The sequence below is a fragment of the Chiloscyllium punctatum genome, chromosome 36 (genome assembly GCF_047496795.1).
Source record: "Chiloscyllium punctatum isolate Juve2018m chromosome 36, sChiPun1.3, whole genome shotgun sequence".
NCBI classification, from domain to species: domain Eukaryota; kingdom Metazoa; phylum Chordata; class Chondrichthyes; order Orectolobiformes; family Hemiscylliidae; genus Chiloscyllium; species Chiloscyllium punctatum.
In genome coordinates this window covers 26,151,689-26,177,859 of record NC_092774.1, presented here as the reverse complement: position 1 = coordinate 26,177,859, position 26,171 = coordinate 26,151,689, and the positions used below count along the sequence as shown (strand labels likewise).

At 44.3% G+C, this 26,171-nt stretch overlaps 2 protein-coding genes and 1 long non-coding RNA gene across 4 annotated transcripts in view; 1 reads left to right on the top strand and 2 right to left on the bottom strand.

Moving 5' to 3' along the window:
* Positions 1-15,235, top strand: part of LOC140460926 (uncharacterized) — a 35,812-nt gene extending 20,577 nt beyond the window's left edge. Inside the window, exon 3 of one of the 2 annotated variants that reach the window (XR_011954394.1) lies at positions 10,774-15,235. This is a non-coding gene — a long non-coding RNA (uncharacterized lncRNA). The remainder of the gene's footprint in view (positions 1-10,773) is intronic. The other variant, XR_011954393.1, reaches the window with a different exon arrangement.
* LOC140460903 (uncharacterized) overlaps positions 1-21,351 on the bottom strand; it is a 261,829-nt gene extending 240,478 nt beyond the window's left edge. The window contains exons 1-2 of the mRNA XM_072555596.1: positions 21,213-21,351; positions 14,905-15,011 (exon numbers count right to left, since the gene is read on the bottom strand). The gene's annotated coding sequence lies outside the window, so the exon portion shown is untranslated. The remainder of the gene's footprint in view (positions 1-14,904; positions 15,012-21,212) is intronic.
* LOC140460923 (sulfhydryl oxidase 1-like) overlaps positions 7,130-26,171 on the bottom strand; it is a 45,594-nt gene continuing 26,552 nt past the window's right edge. The window contains exon 2 of the mRNA XM_072555652.1: positions 7,130-9,616. Within this exon, the coding sequence (XP_072411753.1) occupies positions 9,604-9,616 (13 nt within the window). The 3' untranslated portion in view covers positions 7,130-9,603. The remainder of the gene's footprint in view (positions 9,617-26,171) is intronic.

The following is a 26,171-nucleotide window of genomic DNA, read 5'->3' as shown; positions in this document are numbered from 1 at the left end:
TCCTACCTGCATATCTCCTTTTCCACCTATCCACTCCACCCTCTCTTCCCTGACATTCCTCTTACATTCATCCCCTCCCCCACTCACCCATTGCTACTTTCTCCCCACCCCCACCCTCCTCTAATTTATCTCTCCACACTTCAGGCTCACTGCCTTTATTCCTGATTTTGAAGCTCCTTGGATGTTGCCTGAACTGCTGTGCTCTTCCAGCACCACTAATCCAGAATCTGGTTTCCAGTATCTGCAGTCATTGTTTTTACCTCAGTGCTAACTTATCCACAGTGCCCAGGGATGTGCAGGTTAGGTGCATTAGTCAGAGGTAAATGTGGAGCAATAGGGGTAGAGCAATTGGTTACCCTTCGGAGGGTCGGTGTGGCCGAGTGGCCTGTTTCCGTACTGTGGCAATTCTCTGAAGGGAAAGGGTTGTTGCAAACTCATTGGTTTTTTTTTTTGCTTCCCAAAATCAGACCTGCTACTCAGTATCCCACTGTTGTGAAAGATATTAACTTTCAGGTGGAGTTATCCAAAATGCAGAGATGTCATTCCTAACATGGTTGCTTTTCTGTCCCTGTAAGATCCTGAATTAGCATTTTCAGGAAAATTAGCTAGAGCAGAGGGAGAACAGAGGGAGAGAAAGTGGGATGGTGCTTTCAATTTTGTGAAATGACAAAAGAAAATAATTTTCCACAGAAAGTAGATATGCTTGTTCTGAATTTCCACCCTGCACTGGCAGTGATGACTTTTGATCTCTTTTTACTGATTATTTGAAGATCTGAAGATGGAAGTTTCAAAACCAACAGATAGAGTCATAGAGATGTACAGCATGGAAACAGACCCAGATATCCCAACCCAATCTAGTCCCACCTGCCAGCACCCGACCCACATCCCTCCAAACCCTTCCTATTCATATACCCATCCAGATGCCTCTTAAATGTTGCAATTGTACCAGTTTCTACCATATCCTCTGGCAGCTCATTCCATACACATACCACCCTCTGTGTGAAAAAGTTGCCCTTTAGGTTTAGGGTGAGAGGGAAAAGATATAAAAGAGACCTATGCCCTCTAGTTCTGGACTCCCGACCCCAGGGAAAAGGCTTTGTCTATTTATCCTATCCATGCCCCTCATAATTTTGTAAACCTCTATAAGGTCACCCCTCAGCCTCTGACCCTCCAGGGAAAACAGCCCCAGCCTCTCCCCATAGCTCAAATTGTCCAACCCTGGCAACATCCTTGTAAATCTTTTCTGAACCCTTTCAAGCTTCACAACATCTTTCCGATAGGAAGGAGACCAGTAATGCATGCAATTGGCCTAACCAATGACCTCCCAACTCCTGTACTCCATACTCTGACCAGAAAGGAAAGCATACCAAATGCCACCTTCACTATCCTATCTACCTGCAACACCACTTTCGAGGAGCTATGAACCTGCACTCCAAGGTCTTTGTTCAGCAACACTCCCTAGGACCCTACTATTAAGTGTATAAGTCCTGCTAAGATTTGCTTTCCCAAAATGCAGCACCTCACATTTATCTGAATTAAACTCCAGCTGGCACTTCTCAGCCCATTGGGTCAAGATCCTGTTGTAATCTGAAGTAACCCTCTTCGCTGTCCACTACACCTCCAATTTTGGTGTCATCTGCAAACTTACTAACTGTACCTCTAATTCTCACATCCAAATCATTTATGTAAATGACAAAAAGTAGAGGACCCAGCACCGATCCTTGTGGCACTCCACTGGTCACAGGCCTCCAGTCTGAAAAACAACCCACCACCACCCTCTGTCTTCTACCTTTGAGCCAGTTCTGTATCCAAATGGGTAGTTCTCTCTGTATTCCATGAGTTCTAACCTTGCTAATCAGTCTCCTATGGGGAACCTTGTCAAACGCCTTACTGAAGTCCATATAAATCATATCTACTGCTCTGCCCTCATCAATCTTCTTTGTTACCTCTTCAAAAAACTCAATCAAGTTTGTGAGACATGATTTCCCATGCACAAAGCCATGTTGACTATCCTGAATCAGTCCTTGCCTTTCCAAATACATGTACATCCTGTCCCTCAGGATTCCCTCCAACAACTTGCCCACCACTGAGGTCAGGCTCACCAATCTATAGGTCCCTGGCTTCTCTTTACCACTGTTTCTTAAACAGTGGCACCACGTTTGCCAACCTCCAGTCTTCCGGCACCTCACCTGTGACTATTGATGATACAAATATCTCAGCATAGAACAGGCCTTCAGCTCTCGATGTTGCGCTGGCCTTGAACTAATCTGAACTCATCCCCCTACATTATCCTGTCATCATCGAAGTGCTTATCCAAGGATTATGTAAATCTCCCTGATGTGGCTGAATTAACTATATTGGCATTCCATACCCTTACCACTCTGAGTAAAGAAATTGCCTCTGACATCTGGCTTACATCTAACACCCCTCAAAGACCTGCGCTTGTCCACGCTATCTAATCCTCTGATTATCTTGTTTGTCTCGATCAAATCCCCTCTTAGCTGCCTTCTTTCCAATGAGAACAGACCCAAGTGTCTCAGTCTTAAGACCTTCGCTCCAGTCCAGTCAACATCCTGATAAGTCTCCTCTGCACCTTTTCCAATGCTTCCAGATCCTGTAATGGGGCGAGCAGAACATTACACAATATACCAAGTGCGGCCACACTAGCATTTTGTATAGTCGCTGTTACGGCTCTGGAGCTCAATCCCTCTACCAATAAAACCTAGCACACCATATGCCTTCTTAACAGCACTATCAACCTGGTGGCAATCTTCAGGGATCTATATACATGGACTCCAAGATTCACACTATCAAGAACCTTTTGTTGACCCAGTATTCTGCCTTCCTGTTATTCTTCCTAAAGTGAATCACCTCACATTTAGCTCCATTCAACCCCATTTGCTACTTCTCAGCCCAATTCTGCAGTTTATCAAAGTCCCCCTGCAACCTGTAACATTCTTCCACACTGTTCACTACTCCACCAACTTTAGTATCAACTGCAAACTTATTAACCCGTCCACGTCGAAGTCATTTGTAAAAATGACAAACAGCATTGGTCACAAAACAGATCTTTGTGGCACACCACTAGTAACCAGACTCCTGACTGAATATTTTCCATCAAGCACCACTCGCTGCCTTCTTTCAGAAAGCCAGTTTCTAATCCAAACTGCTAAATCACCCCCAATTCCATGCCTCTGCATTTTCTCCAACAGGCTACCACGTGGAACCTAATCAAAGGCTTTACTGAGGTCCATGTACACCATGTTAACTGCCATAACCTCACCCACATGCTTGGTCACCTTCTCAAAAAACTCAATGAGGTTTGCGAGACATGACCTGCCTTTGACAAAACCATTTTGACTATCTGAAATCAAATTGTTGCTTGCTAGATGATTAGAAATCCTCTCTCTTATAATCCTTTCCAAAAGTTTCCCTACAACAGACATAAGGCTCACTCGTCTATAATCTCTACTGCCTTTCTTGAACAAGGGTACAACATTTGCACACCTCCGCTCCTCTGGTACTAAACCTGTAGACAAAGATGACTCAAAGATCAAAACCAAAGATCAAAACCATCTCTTCCCATGCTTTCCAGAGAATCCTCAGATAAATCCCATCCAGTGCAGGGGACTTGTCTACTTTCACTACTTTAGAATTGATAGCACCTCCTCCTCACTAACCTTCGATCATTTCTAGTCTAATATCTCATATCTCATTCTTCTCCTGTACAATATTGGCCTTTTCCTGAGTGAAGACCGATGAGAAATATTCGTTAATACCTCTCCGATCTCCACAGGTCCACACACAATTTCCCAATTCTGTCTTTGGTTGGCCCGATTCCTACTTAGTCATCCTCTTATTCCTCACATACGTATAGAAAGCTTTAGGGTTCTCCTTTATCCTACTTTCTAAAGACTGCTCATGTCCTCTCTTTGCTCCTCTTAACTCTTTCTTTAAATCCTTCCTAGCTAATCTAATTCTCCATCACCTAATCTGAACCATCTTGTCTCATTGTCATATAAATCTCCTTCTTCTGCTTAACAAGAGATGCAATTTCTATAGTAAACCATGATTCCCTTACCTGATCACTTCCTCCCTGCCTGACAGTGACGTCCAATCAAGGATATGCAATGTCTGTTCCTTAGGCCAGCTCCACATTTCAATTGTCCCCATCCCCTGCATTTTGCTACCCCATTCTATGCATCCTAAGTCTTGCCTAATCACAGTATAATTGCCCTTGCCCCATCGATAATTCTTGTCCTGTGGCATGTTCCTATCCCTTTCCATCGATAAACTAAACGTAACTGAATTATGGTCATTCTCTCCAAAGTGCTCCCCTACCACTAAATCAAACACCTGGCCTGGTTCATTAACAAGCACCAGATCCAGTGTGGCCTCCCCTCTTGTCGGCTCTTCGACACAGTGTCAGAAAACCTTAGTGCACACATTGGACAAAAACTGATCCATACAACGTACTAGAGTGAGAGCATTTTCAGTCAATGTTGGGGAAGTTACAGTCCCCCATAATGAATCAAACTGATTCTATTTCCAATGTAGGAATTAATTACATGTCACCGTCTTACCCCGCCCTCGTTTATTTAATGACGTCACAACGTGGAAGTGGGCATGTCCAGTTTCAAAGTGAATCTCCCTCCCTCTGGGCTACTCTTCATCCTGGGAGGGAGACCGAGATGGGGAAATCTGTTCACTTGTAGCTACGGCCGTGAACCTAGGGAGGGAGCAGACTCCGCAAATTCAGGTATGTGACTACTGGTGAGGAAGAACGGGAGGATAGAGTCATAAAGATGTACAGCATGGAAACAGACCCTTCGGTCCAACCCGTCCCTGCCGACCAGATATCCCAACCCAATCTAGTCCCACCTGCCAGCACCCAATCTTCCAAACACTTCCTATTCATATACCCATCCAAACGCCTTTTAAATGTTGCAATTGTACGAGCCTCCACCACTTCATCTGGCAGCTCATTCCACACACGTACCACCCTTTGTGTGAAAAAGTTGCCCCTGAGGTCTCTTTTATATCTTTCCCCACTCACCCTAAACCTATGCCCTCTAGTTCTGGACTCCCCAGCCCCATGGAAAAGACTTTGTTTATTTATTCTATCCATGCCTCTCATGATTTTGTAAACCTCTATACGGTCACCCCTGAACCTCTGACGCTCCAGGAAAACAGCCCCAGTCTGTTCAGCCTCTTCCCATAGCTCAAATCCTCCAACCTTGGCAACATCCTTGTAAGTCTTTTCGGAACCCTTTCAAGTTTCACAACACCTTTCCAATAGGAAGACCAGAATTGCACACAATATTCCAACAGTGGCCTAACCAATGTCCTGTACATAACCTCCCAACTCCTGTAGGAGAAAGTGAGGACTGCAGATCAGAGCTGAAAATGTGTTGCTGGAAAAGCGCAGCAGGTCAGGCAGCATCCAAGGAGCAGGAGAATCGACATTTCGGCCATATTCCTGAAGAAGGGCTTATGCCCGAAACGTCGATTCTCCTGCTCCTTGGATGCTGTCTGACCTGCTGTGCTTTTCCAGCAACACATTTTCAGCTCCCAACTCCTGTACTCAATACTCTGACCAATAAAAGAAGGCATACCAAACGCCGCCTTCATTATCCTATCTACCTATGACTCCACCTTCAAGGAGCTATGAACATGCAGTCCAAGGTCTCTTTGTTCAGCAACACTCCCTAGGACTTTACCATTCAGTGTATAAGTCCTGCTAAGATTTGCTTTCCCAAAATGCAGCACCTCACATTTATCTCAATTAAACTCCATCTGCCACGTCTCAGCCCGTTGGCCCATCTGGTTGTAATCTGAGGTAACCTTTTTTGCTGTCCACTACACCTCCAATTTTGGTGTCATCTGCAAACTTACTAACTGTTCCTCTTATGCTCACATCCAAATCATCCATGTACATGACAAAAAGTAGAGGATCCAGCACCGATCCTTGTGGCACTCCACTGGTCACAGGGCTCCAGTCTGTAAAACAACCCTCCACCACCACCCTCTGTTTTCTACCTTTGAGCCAGTTCTGTATCCAAATGGCTAGTTCTCCCTGTATTCCAAGAGAGATTGGGAAGGGGGAGGGTTAGATACCTTTTCTGTTTTTATTTTTAAAATGCATCCGATTCCCACAAGTAAATTCAACAGGTGCAAGTACAACACATGCAATATTCCTCATTGCAGCTTCACGCCAGCTTTGCATTGTCTGTTCTTCCTCAGCCTTGGCTCCAGCACATTCGGCTTTCTTCCCTCATCCCCATCCCCCTGCCCTGAGGTCCAAGCTGACCCCCAAAGTTTGGTTTATCCCTCCAATCTTTCCCGGTTGTCTTTGGTGGGGTTTGGAAACTTTCTGAATCCTCTGAGTATGAGTTGGGAAGTTATGTTGTAGCTGCACCAGACATTTGGTTAGGCCACTTTTCGAATGTTGTGTGCAGTTCTGGTCTCTCTGCTATAGGAAGGATGTTGTGAAGCTTGAAAGGGTTCAGAAAAGATTGACAAGGATGTTGTCAGGATTTGAGCTCAATAGGGTGGGGCTGTTTTCTTTCGAGCGCCGCAGGCTATGGGGTGACCCTACAAACTTATATAAAATCATGAGGGACATGGATAGGGTAAATAGACAAGATCTTTTCGCTGGGATTGGGTCATAGGTTAAGAGTGAGGGTGGGGTGGAGATTTAAAAGGGACCTTAGGGGCAACGCCTATATTCAGAGGTTGGTGCGTGTGTGGCATGAGCTGCCAGAGGAAGCCATAGAGGCTGGTACAATTACAGTATTTAAAAGGCATCTGGATGAGTATATGAATAGGAAGGGTTTAGAGGGATATGGGGCAAGTTTTAGCAAATGGGACTAGATTGATTTAGGATATCTGGTTGGCATGGACGAGTTGGTCTGAACGGACTGTTTCTCTGCTGTGTATTTCTGTGACACTGTCTTGCTACCAATGTTTGCCATGTCTATATGATCAGTTTCTCTCTGGTATTAATGCCCTGATGTTTCATTTTGCTCCCCACAGCTTGGGGACATTAACTATTTCCCGTCTAGTTGTTCTGATGATCCGGGTCTTCGGGTTTCTGGGATTGGTCAATAAACACACCTGGAAATGACTCTTTGTCAATCACACAAGCAATCGTTTATTCTTTGGTACGGCCAGGTCGGTAGACTGTGATCAGCACAGAAGTATGAGTACTCCTCGAGTGCCATAAGAATTGGACGACTTACAAGTTTGCATAGAGCTGATATATATTCTTTGTAGTCATGCATGGAGTATGATCATGTAATAACAATCAATCAGATTTCCTGAGGTCCTCACACTCTTTTAACTTGGCCTATCACAATTTCTTGGAAAAAACCTGTTCTTGAAATCGTATTTGTCCTGCCTTGTGGATAGGGTTAAACTGTAACTTCTGTGACTAATGGTTAAGGTCATATTGTTACTTCTGCATTTGCAATTTTTTTCACTGGATTTACATCAGTCTGTAGTTTCTTGTTTATTCCGAGTATCTGCCTGACTTCGTTCAGACTACGTTAGCCAAGCATCAACCATTTTGTGCAGCCCCTTCAGCCATTTTGTCCTACCTCTCAGATGCCCACCTCATTCCCCCATTTGATTGCAGCGCGATCACTAAAAGGAAAGGCTGATCCAAACGAATGCCCTTCAAGGTGTTCCAGCCATCAACATCCTCTAGTGTGGCATCATCATCTTCGCCACTCACCTGGTCATTGCCATCGACAGATGCGGGTGAGCCATCAAATCTATATCACTAAAGGAGCTCATATGATTTGCAATTAAACACTTAACAATAGCAATACCGACATACAGAGGAAAATTATTCTAATATACATAGTTAAATTGATAAGCCAATTGTATCAAGAGCCCGATCCCCAGTTTCCCCAACTGGTCCCTTCAAGGAACACCTGGATCTCGTCTTGTTTCTTTGTAAAATTGCAAGTGCGATTGGGATTGCCCATAATGCATTTATGTTGGAAAGTAGCGCAGACCCCACCTTCCTGGGCTAGTCTAAGGCACACTGATTCTGCATAGAATAAAGACACAGATCTGGTAATCCCAGGCTAATCTGTTCCAGAGCCTCTTTAGTCTTATTTCCTAGAATGGTCAAGCTGCAAATGAGGTAATTAAGTTCTTTTGACTTATCACCCCTACCGATCTTCCCAAACTCAGGGTACTCAGGATTCCCCAGCCTATTGAGTGTCTTGGATTGTTACTCAGTCCCTTGGGATCCTTCCAGTTGGAGCAAGGTCAGTTGAAACGACCCACTGCATCCTCCACTGGCCAAGACAAGGTACTGTTGTGGGAGCAAGGGCTCTGATAGTGACTTTATGAAGAACATCTTTGCCATTAAGGACAAGGAAATTGGTAGCTTTACCTTGACTGAAGAAATAGTAGACAGGTTTGGTGTATAATAGGGAGGATTTGTTAAAATAGGTTACTGAAATGTTACAGCCGGGGGTCTGGTCAGGTCTGCAAGAGTAAAGGGCTGACATTTTGCAAGACGAGTCGCTTGAGCACCATAAAAAAATTGGCAAAGTGACTGTTGAGCGCTCTCACTGTATGGTAGGCAATGGTCGTCTGAATTCTGTTCCCATTAGGCTCTCCCTTAGCTCTGTTGCACATGGTCTTGACGACAGTATCAGATTCTGAAAAGAGAAAAGACCTATAAATGCGCTAGGGAAGGGTTCCATTCTGGGTCTGTACATGGAGATGGGTATAGTTACTTATGCCGCGTAAGGCCTGTTGTACTCCAGCCAGTGGAACGCAAGCTGTTTGTATACACGGGAAGGAGGTATAAGGCCCCTTTTGTCTTACACGTGTGGGCGAGACAAGTCTCAAATAGGTGGGAGATGTTATGTGGAACATGAAGAATTGCACACTCATAGCCAGTTCCATTAAAGCAATTCTCATATGACCCTGCAGTAGAGTTAAAAGACTTCAGCAAACACGTGGCAGGAGGGCTAACACAGTACTGGAAAGTGATATTTCTCTTCGGAGGGTCGGCAGTAGGAAGTCTGACGAATAGATTGGGATTGGGGACTGAGGACAGGGCAAGTAAGTTATCTACCAATAGAGAAGAGTAACACACTACTGACTCTGGGGTGAAGAGCATTCTGTGGGCCTGTATAAATAAGTTGTTTGTGGATTGAGGAGTTTCCCCTATCAGGCTTCTCTTTTCTCAAGTTGGTCCTTCCTGCAAAAAGGGATGGTGTTCCTGGGTTTCCTTCAAACATTTACCATAATAATGGGGTTGATCATTTTTATCCTCACTAGACTTACGTCTGCAGATGAAATCAAAAAGACAGGTTCGGTAATGACAAGGTAACTCTCACTGATTTCTACTGTCCACATGGACCATATGTTTCTGATGTAAGAGTCCATGCAATAATCAATCACGTTCCACATGCCGAAGACGTCTGGTTCGGTGGACTGGACGACATCTCCTTGGCTAGGTGGTGGGTAATCTCGGATCGTTCCGGATCACATCGACACTTAGTGGCTTTCCCCATCATGGTGTCGTACGTGATCAAACAGGTCAGTAGGTGGGCAATCCACCACATGTCCCTCCTCTTAGTTCAGGTATCTGTAATAAGAATAGCATTAGAACAACAGCAAAATTCAAAAACCCAAATGGACAGGATTCCCTCGGATTCCAGTATTCTCTCCTCCTCTCGACCCTTTTGATTAGTGTGGCCAGTCAATTTACAATGATGCAGATGGACCCATATCAAGCGTACAGCGATTTTGAACGCTGTTGGGGTGGGAAGTAAAACCTGGTAGGGGCCATCCCAACAAGGTTGGAGACCTTTGCTAGTCCTGTTCTTGACGAGCACCAACGAACCAGGCTCTACCCATGATGACGCTGAAAGGAAGGGAACATCGCCGTAAGCTGCATGCACCAGGGAGAGAGGGGCATGCATAATGTTGGTTAGAGCGAGTTCATAACCAATCATTGTTTTGGTCACGTGGTGGAAGTGGACCAAGGAGAGAGCCAAATCTTTCCAAGGGGTATGGAGCGGGCGACTGTCGTGTCTCACCAACAGGCATGGGTTGCATCTGGAATAAGGCCACAGGGAGTAGCATAACTAATGCATCTGTTAGAATACAGAAATGGCTCGATACGATAAGGAAGTATTAATCGCTATGACCGCTAGAATACTGAAGTAGCGCAATAAGATAAGGAAATATTAACCACACTGGCTGGCTCTCGATGCAGGTGCAGTGGCACTGTATCACAAGACAAAAGTGATCTAACCGTTATGACCTAAGTTGTTTACCAGTTAATATAATTGGATCAAGTGACTGTAAATAGAGTGATATCATGTATTGATTGGTAATTGTCTGAATATACAATGTGATCATGACCTATGTTCTCATTTAAGAAAAGTGAACAAGTGTCTCTGTATTAAGCCATATGGGTGCAGTTCCTCTGAGGAATTTAGAAGTGCATAACTTCTGTGTTTCTCGGCGCTCTGCACCTGGCCGCATGAAGAAATAAAGAGTGAAGTCTAAAACAGCCAGACTGAATTTGAGGGTTCATTGACCAATTGCGGAACTGAGAGACCCCACCAGGGGTCCAGATCTTCACTTGCAAATTCAGTTATGTGTCTTAATTACCTGGGTGAGGAGGGATGGAAGGATCTAGATTGGGATGGGGATGGGGTAGAGATCTTTTCTGTGTTTATTTTATCTTTTCTATCCTGGACTGACAGTGATGACCTTTGTAATCTCTTTTCACAGAGTATTTGAAGATGTGAAGACGGAAGTTTCAGAATCAACAGATGGAGGGCTTAGGCCCGAAACATCGACTCTCCTGGTCCTCGGATGCTGCCTGACCTGCTGTGTTTTTCCAGCGCTGCACTTTCTGATTCGAACTCTCCTGTGTCTGAAGTCCTCGCTTTGACGTCAATGTCTGACAGTCACTCAATCCATCGGGACCCCAACAATTTTTGACTATGATTCTGTGAAAAGGAGCAAAGCTTTTTGGTTCCTGTTTGAGTACGCTGTCAGCATCAGTGGGACTGGATGAGCGACCCTACTGTTGCAGTGCACTGAGTGTGGAGCCTGAAACAGTTATACGGCCTGGAAAGAGGAACTCACAGCAGAGAGGGGCTGTACATGCGTTTGTGTGCAGCTGAAGCTTCGGCCATGGAGACATCCGAGGAATCCCACCCCGTGGAGAAACTGTGGAAGTGTGGCGACTGCGGGGAAAGGCTTCTGTGCCCCGTCTGTCCTGGAGATGCATCGGCGCAGTCACACCGGGGAGTGGCCGTTCCCCTGCCCCAAGTGTGGGAATAGCTTTTACCAGGCCTCTGCCCTGCTGACCCACTGGCGGATCCACACAGGAGAAAGGCCCTTCAGCTGCCCCGAATGCGGGAAGGCATTTACCCAGGCCTCCAACTTACTGACCCACCGGCGGGTGCACACAGGGGAGAGGCCGTTCACCTGCGCCGAGTGTGGGAAGGGGTTCAGTCAGGTGAGCCAACTGTGAAAACACAAGCAGCTCCAATCGGGAGGGGGGTGGGGGGGTGTCGCAAGTGCGGGAAGGGGTTCACTTGCTCGGTTAAGCAGCTGACCCACCGGCGGGTCCACACAGGGGAGTGGCCATTCACCAGCTTTCAGTTTGAGAAGGGCTTCACACGCTGCTCCCACCTGCAGAGGCTCCAGTTCACATAGGGTCAAGTGTTGTGCAGGTTAGGGTGGATTGGACATAGCAAAAGGTGACATCTCAGCTCAGACAATGCATCATAGGTGTGAGGTCAGAGTTTGCCTGTATCTCAATCTTGAGTCAGACTGGTTCTATTTCCAAAGTGGAATTTACAAACAATTACATGTATTAGACTGCCTGCAGATTGTGCATTTTATAATCAAAATAGAATGTATCTGCACATATACTTTCCCACCCCCCCCCCCACCACCACACACACACACACACACACACACACACAGACAGTTTGTTGGATGAATTTGTACTTGCAGAATTACATCTTACTTTGCTCAAAAACTGCATGAATCAATGTAAGATTCCATAAATCAACTTTTTAGATGAGAATCAGTCTAGCCATTGTGGCACAGACAGTCTCACACGGGAGCTCACACCATCAATACATTATGTGGGCTAATATGACAGCAATTGGTAAAGTTCACTTGGGAATGTAACTTCTGTTTTTAAAAAGTTTTGTGATTTACATATGAAAGAACTAAAATCAACATGGTCATTCTAACAGATGAAACACTTAAACAATCCAGGTCTTTTTCAATATATAATTTCAGTTACATCACACTGTAAACTGTTGCTATAAATTCTGTATCTTACAATCTTGTTCTCCACAAGCACCTGATGAAGGAGCTGCACTTTGAAAGCAAGGGCTTTCAATTAAACCTGTTGGACTATAACCTGGTGTTGTGAGATTTTTAATTCTGCAAATACACATTCACTCCCATGGACTTATGTGTGCATATGTCCCTGAGAGAGAGGAAAAGTCTACATCAGTGCTGTAAGTCTCTAAGTCTATTGGATAACAGATGCTTTATTTCTGTTGATGTAAATATTGTAGTAAATCTTAGCTGGGTACTAATAGTTAGATGTAAGGGAGAGAGAATTCCTCAGGCATCCTGGGAGACCCCTATTTCTGGTTTACTTCCTAATTAACAAACATTAACCACAAGCACCTACTTATTTCTAATTTTGTTTCATTTTTCTTGTTTTATTCCCTGCGATGATGTGGGAGAATTGTTAGATTTGGGTCAGACATTTTGTCATGTATTAAAAGCCTGGAAACCATTTTGTGCCTTTAGTGCTTGCTTGCTAAAGCTTATGTTTCCCAGGCTAAGATTGTGTTTCCCAGGCTCAACGGAGACAGTTGGCCTTGCAGCCGTGCTGCTCCCTGATAAACAAATTCTTTCCTTGCATGGGCCTTTATTTCCATCCTCCACAGTTGGCGAGTCAGGCAGGAGTTACCCTGGTCCTGCCAGGTCACCGGCCGATATCGTTTGAGAGATGAAATATAGAGGGTGGTTGCTGCTTTTGGTGTGTCCAAAATAAAGAGGAGCTGGCCAGAGACGAAAATGCTGTTAAAAATGCTGATACAATTCTCGCTACTCAGCCAAAAGATACGAGTGTGAGTACTCAACAGGCTTCTAGTGTCCTGACGTAATACTGCTGAGAGCACTTACGCTTTACAAAATTAGTAATAAAGAATTTGCTTGGCCCAGGGTTATGACAAGGGAAGCCCTTGACCCACACGGAGGTGCGAGGCTGCATTAAAAGGCCCCTGATCCGTTTGAGTTCCCAACATTCGTCTTAATTGGGGAGTAGAAATCTGAAATATAATTGCTCGCTTCAGGATGTCTAGACTTGAATGAATTTGACATACACGATACATTGGGAAACTATTAAAGACTCCATTGTAATTCCCCTGGGTTGTGGACTAATGCAGAGATATGAACAACTTGCCTTGAAAACAGTGTTTGATTTGCAAATGGAATGGCTGACAGGTATTTAGAGGTTGCACACTTGGTTAAGCAACTAAGTGTCACAACCAGGATTTATGAGGCTCAACTCCCTAACTTGGACTGTTCTGGAATGTGAGAGCCTCATTACCCTTGGAAGGAAGGAATAAACAAAAGCTGACAAACTGAGATACGAAGAAAGTTGGAAAATGTTACAGAGAGAGACGCACGCGCGCAGACGGGGGGTGGGGGGCAGAGAGGCAGGCAGAGAGAGAGAGAAAGAGAGAGAGAGAGAGAGAGAGGGGTGCAGGCAGGCAGAGCGAGAGAGGGAGAGAGAGGGGCGCAGGCAGAGAGAGAGCGAGCGAGAGCGAGAGAAAGAGGGGCGCAGGCAGGGAGGGAGAGAGACAGACAGGGAGAGACTGATTCAGTGCCGACACCCTGCAGTTTGCAGAAAGATTAACACTTTGTAATCTGGTTTGAATGCACATTTGCCTAGGTATGGTGCTGAAATCACAGGGGAAGCTCCTGAAAAGCACAAACTATGGCCTCAAATAGGGTACTCCCTCCGCACCCAAACCAAAATGTGGGTGACCCCCGATGGACTGGTTTATGTTCATTCTTTGCTGCTGCCTATTTCAGTTGATTATGTACATTATTGTACACAGTTGAGCAAGAAGGGAATGATTAATACTCTGTTACAAATCTGTTGGCACCCAGATTTTCAGAAAACAGCTAGGAAATGAGCTGAAGTGTGTTTAATTTGATCATTCAGCCTTTCACTCCACTCTTTCTTATCTTTCTTTCATGAACTATGTTTGATTGGGCCTGATAACGTTGAGTAAATGGGGATTACAGTTGAATACTCTTCTTTATACACAGAAGGTCGACCACTCTGGCTGCTGGATATGTGCCCATATCCCCATCTGTCCTGAACTCACACCAAGTGAGCCCTTATGGAAATTGACCGACTTGCAGCTTTCTTTTCCCCCAGCCTTTGGAACTGCTCGACTGAAAGTCAAAGTCACCCCACAGACAATCCTGTGCTCGGCTCCGTTCACTGTTGTGGCCCTCCTCTCCAGCGATCTCCCAGATGCTGAGATTTCCCCTTCCTGATGAAACCCCTGTTGAGGATTCCCAACCCATGGAGCCTTCTGCCCCTGTCCTTACCGAACCAGAGGACTATTTGTCCGATCTCCAACCACCACCCCTTGGCAATCCCCCTGGCTCTGGGTATATAATCCCCTTTTGCTGACACCCTCAATCTCTTTTTTTTTAAAAAAAAGAGGGAATGTGGGAGAATTTGACCAAAGTTGACACAAAACTTTGTGGAAGTTATTTTGTCACAAAGCTATGTTTGCAGTAAAATGTAGCCTACTAACGTAATGCCCTGGCTAAGGAATTCTGTTTTGATAGGCTGACCTTGCAGCTGCAGGCTGTCTCTGCTCCTCAGGCCATTAGACTGCTGCTTCATAGAATGATGGATTGGTTCTCTCTGTCCCTTATCGGTAATTCGAGCCCAGCTAAACCTGCAGTAAAAGATAACATTCAGTTTTGTAGACATTAAGAAATGTAGGTCTGGACAAGGTATGTGAACCTTATGACTGCCCCTCAGTTGCATAATTAATGGAGAGTGGGCTTGTGTTTTACCATAAAACTTGTAACATTCTGTATTTCATTGCAATATGTCAGACTTTGTTTGGAACAAAGAGGTCTTCCCCATGGGAATGAATAAAGCTAGTTAATTGCTCAAGGTCTCCTCTCCTGACTACTTTGTTTTAAATGATTTGCCACACGAGTTACTTTGCCCCAACAGCACTAACAGTTACATCTAAGGGAGAGAGAATTTCTCATGTAGGGGACATCAGAATCCCAGGAGACCACTATTTCTGGTTTACTTTCTAATGAACAAACATTAAGTATTTATTTCTAATTTTGTTTCATGTTTCTCGTTTGATTCCCTGCTATGACTACACTCTGTCTGGATGGTTGACAGGCTGGGAGATTGTGGGTTGGGTCTCGATTGAGAATGTTTTATTGTTCTGGAAGGTATAAAAGGCAGAGGTCAAAGCTTCAGCAGAAATCCAGCAGAGCTGAGAACGGACGAACATCTTACTCTGTGGGAACAGGGAGATCAACAGAGGACAGAGAAATCAGATCCTGAAATCTGAGCTGACACCAGACTACCCTGTGATCAGTGCTTTGATTAGCAGGGCCAACCCTCTACCTTTACCTCGCTTCACATTTGACTACCCCTCAATAGTCAGGATCCAATCTTTGTCATCCTGAAGCAGTGTCTCTGTAAGGAGTCTCAGATCATAATTATTTTCTTCAATGTGCACAGTCAATTCATTCACTTTTTTACAATGCAGCATACATTCAGACACACCCTTTTTAGTTTCAACTTTTGTATCTTTAGAATCCAATCTTGAGTGCTGGTACATTTAATATCCTTGTTCCTTTCTATCATACTCTGATGTTCATTTTCCACATTGCTCACTGATCTTGATTTGGATTGGAGAAAGTGAGGACTGCAGATGCTGGAGATCAGAGCTGAAAATGTGTTGCTGGAAAAGCGCAGCAGGTCAGGCAGCATCCAAGGAACAGGAGAATTGACGTTTCGGGCATCAGCCCTTCATCAGGAATGGCTGATGCCCGAAACGTTGATTCTCCTGTTCCTTGGATGCTGCCTGACCTGCTGCGCTTTTCCAGCAACACATTTTCAGCCTTGATTTGGATTGGCCATGCTAAATTGCCCAGAGTGTCCAAGGATATGCAGGTTAGGTGGGTTAACCATGGGAAATGCAGGTTTATAGTTTCATAGTAATAGAGAGAGTAGGCCATTTCGCCCATCCTGCCTGCTCTGCCATTCATTAAGATCGTGGCTGATCTATCCATCATCTCAGCTGCACCTCCCTGCATTGTACCAACTATCCTCAATTCCCCTACCATGCAAAAACCCATTCAACAGTGTCCTGAATATACTTCATGAAGCTGCCTCTACTGCTTCCTTGGGCAAAGAATTCCATGGATTCACTACTCACCGGGAAAAGGAGCTCCTCTCCATCTTCATACCGAATGCCGCCTTCTCTATCCTGCCTACCTGAGACTCCACTTTCAAGGAACTATGAACCTGCACTCCAAGGGCTCTTTGTTCTGCAATACTCCCCTTAACTGTGTCAGTCCCGCCTGCATTGCTTGACAAAAATGCAACACCTCAATTTCTCTAAATTAAACTCCATCTGCCACTCCGCAGACCACTGGCCCATCTGATCAATTCTAATTTAAAGCAAATCTCTTTCCTCTCTTATTCTCTAGAAGCTGAAAATCTACATCCCACACACTCTCCCTCCATTCTCACTTTGTTGAACCTAATCCCTGCTGTACCTCATCCTGAAGGGTCTAGTTCATGCTGATAAACAGGCCCACATCCAGGGAGGATCTAATTGAAACATACAGAATACTGAATGGCCTGTACAGAGTAGATGTTGGGAAGATGTTTCCATTTGAGGAGAGACTAGGACTCAAGGCCCAGCCTTAAAGTGGAGATAATGAGAAACCTGTTCAGCAAGAGAGTGGTGAATCTATGGAATTCATTGCCACAGAATGCTGTGCAGGTCAGGTCACTGAGGATATTTAAGACTGAGATAGATATGTTCAAGTAGAAAGGGGGATCAAGGGTTACAGGGAGCAAGTGGGAGAATGGGGTTGAGAAACCTAGCAGCCATGACTGAATGGCGGAGCAAATTCCTCTCCATCTAAACCCATAACACTGGCAGTCCCAGTCTATGTTTGGAAAGTTAAATTCCCTGGCCATAACCACCCTATTATTCTTACAGATAGCTGAGATCTCCTCACAAGTTTGTTTCTCAATTTCCCTCTGACGATATAATACAATCTTAACAAATTCCTCTCCATTCTTACAGATAGCTAAGTGTGTACAAGACAATTTTCTGATACAGTATGTGGATGCACCTACTAGAGAAGGTGGAAAACTTGACCTACTCTTGGGAAATAAGGCAGGGCAGGTGACCTAGGTGTAATGGGGGAGCACTTTGGGGCCAGCGACCATAATTCTATTGGATTTAAAATAGTGATGGAAAAGGATAGACCAGATCTAAAAGTTGAAGTTCTAAATTAGAGAAAGGCTAATCTTGACGGTATTGCTGCAGAAAATGGGGGAGATACGAAATTGGTGTTTTGCAACAGTATTTATTGTGGAAAAGGATATAGAAGATATAGACTGCAGGGAAATAGATGGTGACACCTTGCAAAATATGTCCAGATTACAGAGGAGGAAGTGCTGGATGTCTTGAAATACATAAAAAGGTGAATAAATCCCCAGGATCTGATCAGGTGTACCTTAGAACTCTGTGGGAAGCTGGAAAAGTGATTGCTTGGCCTCTTGCTAAGATATTTATATCATCGATAGTCACAGGTGAGGTGCCGGAAGACTGGAGGTTGGTAAACATGGTGCCACTGTTTAAGAAGGGCGGTAAGGACACGCCAGGGAACTATCGACCAGTGAGCCTGACGTCAGTGGTGGGCAAGTTGTTGGAGGGAATCCTGAGGGACAGGATGTACATGTATTTGGAAAGGCAAGGACTGATTAGGGATAGTCAACATGGGTTTGTGCGTGGGAAATCATGTCGCACAATCTTGATTGAGTTTTTTGAAGAAGTAACAGAGAATTGATGAGGGCAGAGTGGTAGATGTGATCTATATGGACTTTGACAAGGCGTTTGACAAGGTTCCCCATGGGAGGCTGATTCGCAAGGTTAGATCTCATGAAATACAGGGAGAACTAGCCATTTGGATACAAAACTGGCTCAAAGGTAGAAGATGGTGGTGGAAGGTTATTTTTCAGACTAGAGGCCTGTGACCAGTGGAGTGCCACAAGGATCAGTGCTGGGCCCTCTACTTTTTGTCATTTACATAAATGATTTGGATGCGAGCATAAGAGGTACAGTTAGTAAGTTTGCAGTTGACACCAAAATTGGAGGTGTAGTGGACAATGAAGAAGGTTGCCTCAGATTACAACAGGATCTGGATCAGATGGGCCAATGGGCTGAGAAGTGGCAGATGGAATTTAATTCAGATAAATGCGAGGTGCTACATTTTGGGAAAGCAAATCTTAGCAGGACTTATACGCTTATTGGCAAGGTCCTAGGGAGTGTTGCTGAACCTTGGGATGCAGGTTCATAGCTCCTTGAAAGTCGAGTCGCAGGTAGATAGGATAGTGAAGGCAGCATTTGGTATGCTTTCTTTTATTTGTCAGAATATTGAGTATAGGAGTTGGGAGGTCATATTGTGGCTGTACAGGACATCGGTTAGGCCACTGCTGGAGTATTGCATGCAGTTCTGGTCTCCTTCTGGAAGGAGGTTGTGAAACTTGAAAGGGTTCAGAAAAGATTCCAAAGGATGTTGCCAGGGTTGGAGAATTTTAGCTTTCAGGAGAGGCTGAACAGGCTGGGGCTATTTTCCCTGGAGCGTTGGAGGCTGAGGGGTGACCTTATAGAGATTTATAAAATTATGAGGGGCATGGATAGGGTAAATAGGCAAAGTCTTTTCCCTGGGGTCGGGAGTCCAGAACTAGAGGGCACAGATTTAGGATGAGAGGTGAAAGATATAAAAGAAAACTAAAAGGCAACCTTTTCACCTAAGAGGGTGGTACGTGTATGGAGTGAGCTGCCAGAGGACGTGGTAAAGGCTGGTACCATTTCAACATTCAAGAGGCATTTGGATGGGTACATGAATAGGAAGGGTTTGGAGGGATACGGGCCGGGTGCTGGCAGATGGGACTAGATTATGTTGGGATATCTGGTCGGCATGGACAGGTTGGACTGAAGGGTCTGTTTCCATGCTGTACATCTCTGTGACTCGATGACAGCCGGTGAGATGAATGGTCTAATTTCTGCTCCTATGTCTTATTATGTCTTGCTGTCCTGGACTCAGTGAGAGTGGGAACAGGAGAAGGTCATTTGGTCTTTTGAGCTTGCACCAGTATTGAACAGATCATAGTGGGATATTAATCTACCAACACCTCAGTGGATAGGCTGGGCCGTTTTTCACTGGAGCACAGGAGGTTGAGAGGTGACCTTACAGAGGTGTATAAAATCATGAGGGACATCGAGGAGGTGACCACCGGGTATTCTTTCCACCAGGTGGGGGCATCAAGATTATGCAGCAAATTTGAAGGAGAGAGGAGAAAGATTTTAAAAAGGCATGAGGGGCACCTTTATTCTTTACACAGAGAATAGTTGATGTGTGGAATGAATATCCAGAGAAAGTGATGGATGCAGGTCCAGTAACAACACTTAAAAGACATTTGGATAAGTACATGAATAGGAAAGGTTCAGAGGGATATGGGCCACACACAGGTAGGTGGGCCTAGTTTAGTTTGAATATAGTCAGCATGGATTAGTTGGACTGAAGGGTCTGTTTCTGTGCTGTCTGATACTATAACAATTCTTTCTTGGTCTTAAAATCATTTTCTTGCCTTCCCCCTTAACCATCTACTTCTTTGCTGTTCAAAACCCAGATGAACTCAGCCTTGAATATATTCAACAACCCCCTAACTGCAGGAAGGCATCCCCACTTCTGAACTCAATTCGTCTTGCTAATATACCACTTGTTTTGCTGATTGCTTGCTGCACCTGTCTGACAACTGGCATTGACTGGTGTAGAAAGGATGCTGAGATCCCTCTATACATCCACACATCATTCCTGAAGAAGGACCCGTGCCCAAAATGTTGACCCTTCTGCTCCTTGGATGCTGCCTAAGCTACTATGCTTTTCCAGTACCACACTTTTTGACTCTGATCTCCAGTATCTGCAATTCTCACTTTCTCCACATCCCAATACATCACCATTTAAGTAATACACCTCCTTTCTGCTTTTTTTTTTCCACAGCAAAGGCTAAAACTTCACATAGTGGTACTGCATTTGCCACGTGTCTGCAAATTGTGGTCTTCTGTACAAAGGGGAGACTAAGTGTAAACTTGGGGAACGATTCACTGAGCTTAGCAGCTGGATTAACAGAGGCCGAACAGACCTCCCAGTCACCACCCATTTTAATTCCCCTTCCCACTCTCTTTCTGGCATGATCATCTTTGGCCTCTTCCATTGTCACAACGAACCAAACTGCACATTGGAGGAACAACACTTCATCCTCCGCCTGGGCAGCCTACAGCTCAGAGGATAAAAACAATGACTGCAGATGCTGAAAACCAAATACTGGATTAGTGGTGCTGAACTGCTGTGCTCTTCCAGCACCACTAATCCAGTATACAGCTCAGAGGAGTCAACATTGATATCTCCACTTTCAAATAACCTCCTTTCCCATTCCCCGAATCCCTTCTGAGCCTGGATGGCTCATTTCCACTGGTCCATGCTACCAACCAGATCGTACCCTCAGCCTGTCTTCACCTATCCACACTTCACCACACTGCCCCTTGCACCCCCTTTATCTGCATCTCCCCCTACACCAGGTCCCAGTCTTGAAGAAGGATTACACCCGAAATGTCGATTTCTCCACCTCCTGATATTGCCTGGCCTGTTGCGTTCTTCCAGTCTTCTGCCTGTCTATTTTGCTAATTGAGACACAGACCTCCACCAACGTTTCCATAGTCTGTCCCCTCCAGGATTCACTCCTTTTCCTTTCAATTGCTGCAAGTCAATAATTGAATCCCAGAATGAAAAAGAAATGGAAAAGAGAGTGCTGTACTCACAGATCTTGAACAGAGGAAGGAATTTGCCGTCTGGGTGACGCTCAATCTTTACTCAGAGAGAGGAACAGGAGTAGCAGCTTCAAAAACTCACGAACCAACGTTCGCATTCAGACAATGGGGTGGCTCTGATTGGCAGGAGGACCAGACTCCTGCCGGTCCTCCAGGATTCTCTATTGGTCAATCAAGAAAAGGTCGCGCGCCTTTTTTTTACGGACAGCGATGAGCATGCCCAGTATTTTGCTGACACTGGTGAGCATGCGCACAGCTTTGCTGACACCGGCAAACATGCGCAGTAAGCTCTACGTGTGGATGGTGTTACTGGCAAATTTTAAGAGTCCAAATGCCGAAAGGAAATAAAAAGGGCAGAACCACAATTTTTCCCCCTGTGGTTCGACATTTTATTGCTTTTGCATTTTGTCTCGTTGCTCAACGTTTGTATGTCTTTTCCCCTCGTTGAGAGAGAATGTCCTAGTGAGCTGACTGTGGGAAGGAGCTGCAACCAGTTACACAGACTGAAAAAATATTACACTATTCGTAGCAGGAGGTACCTGTACGTGCTGAGTGTGATCACAGTTTCAATTGTTCATCGGAAACCGAGAGACAAAAGGATACCAGAACTGTGGAGAAGTTGTGAAAATGTGGGGACTAGGGATTCCATTCCCTGTCGGTACTGGAGATTCATCAGCTCAGTCGCAGTGGGGAGAGGCCGTTCTTCAAAACATTATTACAACATTATTTCCCATTGACAAAAACATATTCACGCTGCCTGATTACCTTGAACTTATACGAGTGCCCTATCATAAAATCTTTAATAATAGCTTTGAACATTTTCCCTATGACACAGTTTCCTGTTCTCGGTCTCCCTTATTGAAGAAAGCAGTTTTCCAATCTAAAGAAACCTTCCCTGAAACTAATGTGGTTTGGAAAATTAAAACCAATGCATTAACTATTTCACTAGCCAGTTTTTCTTTGAGTCTAGCATGAAATCCTTCGGGTAGCTGGGACTTGTCAACTTGTAGTTCCAACAGTTTACTCAGTACTACTGCCCTGGTAATTGTAATTTTCTTCAGTTCCTCCCTCCCTTTCAATTCCTGATTTACAGCTAGTTCTAGGGTGTTTCTTGTATCCTCTTTAGTAAAGACATTCAAGCTCTTTTCAATTCATCTGTCATCTCTTTATCCTGTTATTGAGTCCCCAGACTCATTTTCTACAGAACCAACACTTATTTTGTGGGCAAATCTTTCCTCTCCAGAAAGTCTTGGTACTCATCACGATAAAATTCAATTTGAAATATTATTCATTCAAACTTTACCAAGCACACCCTACAGATTTAAAATCCCACAGTGACACCGCTTTGTTATGATATTTAATTCTGAAGAGAAATTTGAATATCAGTGATTAACTGGAAGAACTGTCCACTAAGTTTTCACATTTTTAAACAAAAAAATTACCAATTAATTGGTGTAACTTAGCAGAATAGCATGTTTGGCCTTAAATTGTAAATCTAGTTTTCTTTCATGTGACGGAGCAGGTCCACACCAGGGAGAGGCCGTTCACCTGCCCCGAGTGCGGGAAGGGATTCATTGATTGGTATTCCCGGCGGAGACACCAGCCTGTCCACACTGGGGAAGAGACCGTTCACCTGCTCCGTCTGCTGGAAGATATTCAGTCAGTCATCCCTTCTGTTCAGACAACAATCCAGTCACACCGAGTAGAGAACGTTTGGAAGCTTTGTGGGTGTGACTTCTATTAGTGTTCAAGAGGACATACATTCCTTGGTGAATTGAACACCTATTTAAGACACACTTACTGATTTAAAACAAGCAGTAGAGTTGTGAGGTGCATACGCGTCATGTTTATCTCTGTGAAGAAGTTTACTCTGTGTAAAGATTGGCTCCGCTTTCTCCCTTTCCATGAGGCTGTGAGGACGATAACATGATGTGAGATGTTGTATTATAAAGTGGTCTCTTTACTAACCCACTCACAACTCATTCATAAGTCTTTTCTAACCTGTTAATATCTAATAATACTGCATTCCCGTTTGATTCATTCATACCTCCTTCCTATAATGCGGCTTCATTCATTCATAAAACCGCGGTTTTGCAGTCTATTTTACTATTACAAGATAGACTAAATTAAAACACCTTTCAAGTCATTCCTGCTTTTTCACACCTTCAACCCTTAACAGCTCTTGTTACAAGAAGTGTTTAGGCTTATTTCTACATCAAAAGCTAACTCTGAACGCAGTAATGTATTCAAAACAATACCATCCCATGCCATCTTGTCTCCATGAAAAATTATGATATTAATCAGTCCTTACCAACCACCTGCACAGATACAGAGCATCAGTTTCCTCAACTCGCAGCCACTGACCCTTTAAGAAACTGACTATATAGACTGCACTTCTGTGAAATTGCAGGAATACATGAAATTCACGCCGGCAAATACTAAAGAAATCTCACGATTTCTGCAGTAAGCAGTTTAATATCCTTTATTCTTTTATTTAGTGCAGGTACAATGTCCAACTTATTTAGAGCATGCAGGCCTAGTGTTTTTACGAACATTTGCTAGCTTAAAAGACTAAAGGAATAACACCTCTTAATTCAGCAAGCAGACCACACAGACAATCTCAATCCCATTGGGAGTAGTAGCCAGTTTGTGTACAATAGATAAAACAATAAGACACCATAGTGAGGAATGTTAATCTCTGTAAGAACTTTGTTAAAAATCACAACATCAGGTTATAGTCCAACAGGTTTAATTGGAAGCACACTAGCTTTCGGAGCGTCGGTCATCGGGACTCACACCAAAACGAACATTCACTGCGCCTGGAGGATCATCAACTCGGTGAAGGACGCTCTCTGGGCGGTCCGAAACCTGTTGATCTTCCAGCTGAAGGAGTTGACCGGGACTGAGTGTTGCAGACAGGCACATTCCAAGGTGCAGGACTACGTGTTGAGGGACGCGCTAAAGCTTGGGGCAGCTGCCTCCAAGGCGCGGTGGGGAAAGGCCACCGTGTGAGATCGGCCTGCCTAAAGAAGAACAGGGGGCCCATGCGGACGTTTTTTTGGCTCTGCTGATGCCTCAGCCAAATATATGTATAAGATTGAGAAATGCACAGACCTGTATATGACAATGATAAATTCTGATCTGTGTTTGTAAATGTTGACATATGTATGGCATGACCAAATGTACAGACCATCAAATCATTTTATGAATAAAGTATATTTTTGAAATAAAAAAAAAGTCGGTCCTTCAGCAGGTGGTAGTGGAGGGCTCAATCCAAACACAGAATTTATAGCAAAAATTTACAGTGTGATGTAACTGAAATTATACATTGAAAAATTGATTCTGTTAAATCTTTCATCTGTTAGAATACAGTGATAGTTTCACTTCTTTCATGTGTAAATCACAAAACCTTTTTTTAAAAAAGTTGCATTCTCGGGTTAGCTGTTAACAATAGACAAGAAGTGCAGGAGTAGGCCATTCTGCCTCCGAGCCTGCACCACCATTCAATATGATCATGGCTGATCATCCTCAATCAGTATCCTGTTCCTGCCTGATCTCCATAACCCTTGATTACACTATCCTTGAGAGCTGTATCCAACTCTTTCTTAAACGAATCCAGAGACAGGGCTTCCACTGCCTTCTGGGGCAGAGCATTCCACATACCCACCACTCTCTGGGTGAAGATGTTTCTCCTCATCTCTGTCCTAAATGGCCTACCCCTTATTTTTAAGCTGTGTCCTCTGGTTCAGGACTCACCCATCAGCGGAAACATGTTTCCTGCCTCCAGAGTGTCCAATCCTTTCATAATCTTATATGTCTCAATCAGATCCCCTCTGTCTTCTAAACTCAAGGGTATACAAGCCCAGTCGCTCCAATCTTTCAACGTAAGATAGTCCCACCATTCCAGGAATTGACATTGTGAACCTATGCTGCAATCCCTCAATAGCCAGAATCTCTTTCCCCAAATTTGGAGACCAGAACTGCACACAATATTCCAAGTGCGGTCTCACCAGGGCCCTGTACAGCTGCAGAAGAACCTCTTTGCTTCTATACTCAATCCCTCTTGTTATGAAGGCCAGCATGCTATTAGCTTTCTTCACTACCTGCTGTACCTGCATGCTTGCCTTCATTGACTGGTGTACAAGAACACCCAGATCTTTGTACTGCCCCTTTACCTAACTTGACTCCATTTCAGTAGTAATCTGCCTTCCTGTTCTTGCCACCAAAGTGGATAACCATACATTTATCCCCATTAAACTGCATCTGTCCACTCACCTAACATGTCCAGGATGTCTCCTAACATCCTCATCACATTTCACCCTGCCACCCAGCTTTGTACCATCAGCAAATTTGCTAATGTTACTATTAATACCATCTTCTATATCATTAATATATATTGTAAAAAGCTGCAGTCCCAGCACTGATCACCGCCTGCCATTCCGAAAGGGAGCCATTTATCACTACTGTTTTCTGTCAGTCAGCCAACCAATTTTCAATCCAAGTTAGTAATTTGCCTCCAATACCATGCGCCCTAATTTTGCTCCCTAACCTCCTATGTGGGACTTTATCAAAGGCTTTCTGAAAGTCCAGGTACACTACATCCACTGGATCTCCCTTGTCCATCTTCAGAGTTACATCCTCAAAAAATTCCAGAAGATTAGTCAAGCATGATTTCCCCTTCATAAATCCATGCTGACTCTGACCTATCCTATTACTGCTATCCAGATGTGTCGTAATTTCATCCTTTTATAATTTACTCCAGCATCTTTCCCACCACTGAGGTCAGACTAACTGGTCTATAATTTCCTGCTTTCTCTCTCGCTCCTTTCTTAAAACGTGGTACAACATTAGCCACCCTTCAATCCGCAGGAACTGATCCTGAATCTATCGAACTCTGGAAAATAATCACCAACGCATCCATTATTTCTAGAGCCACCTCCTTCAGTACCC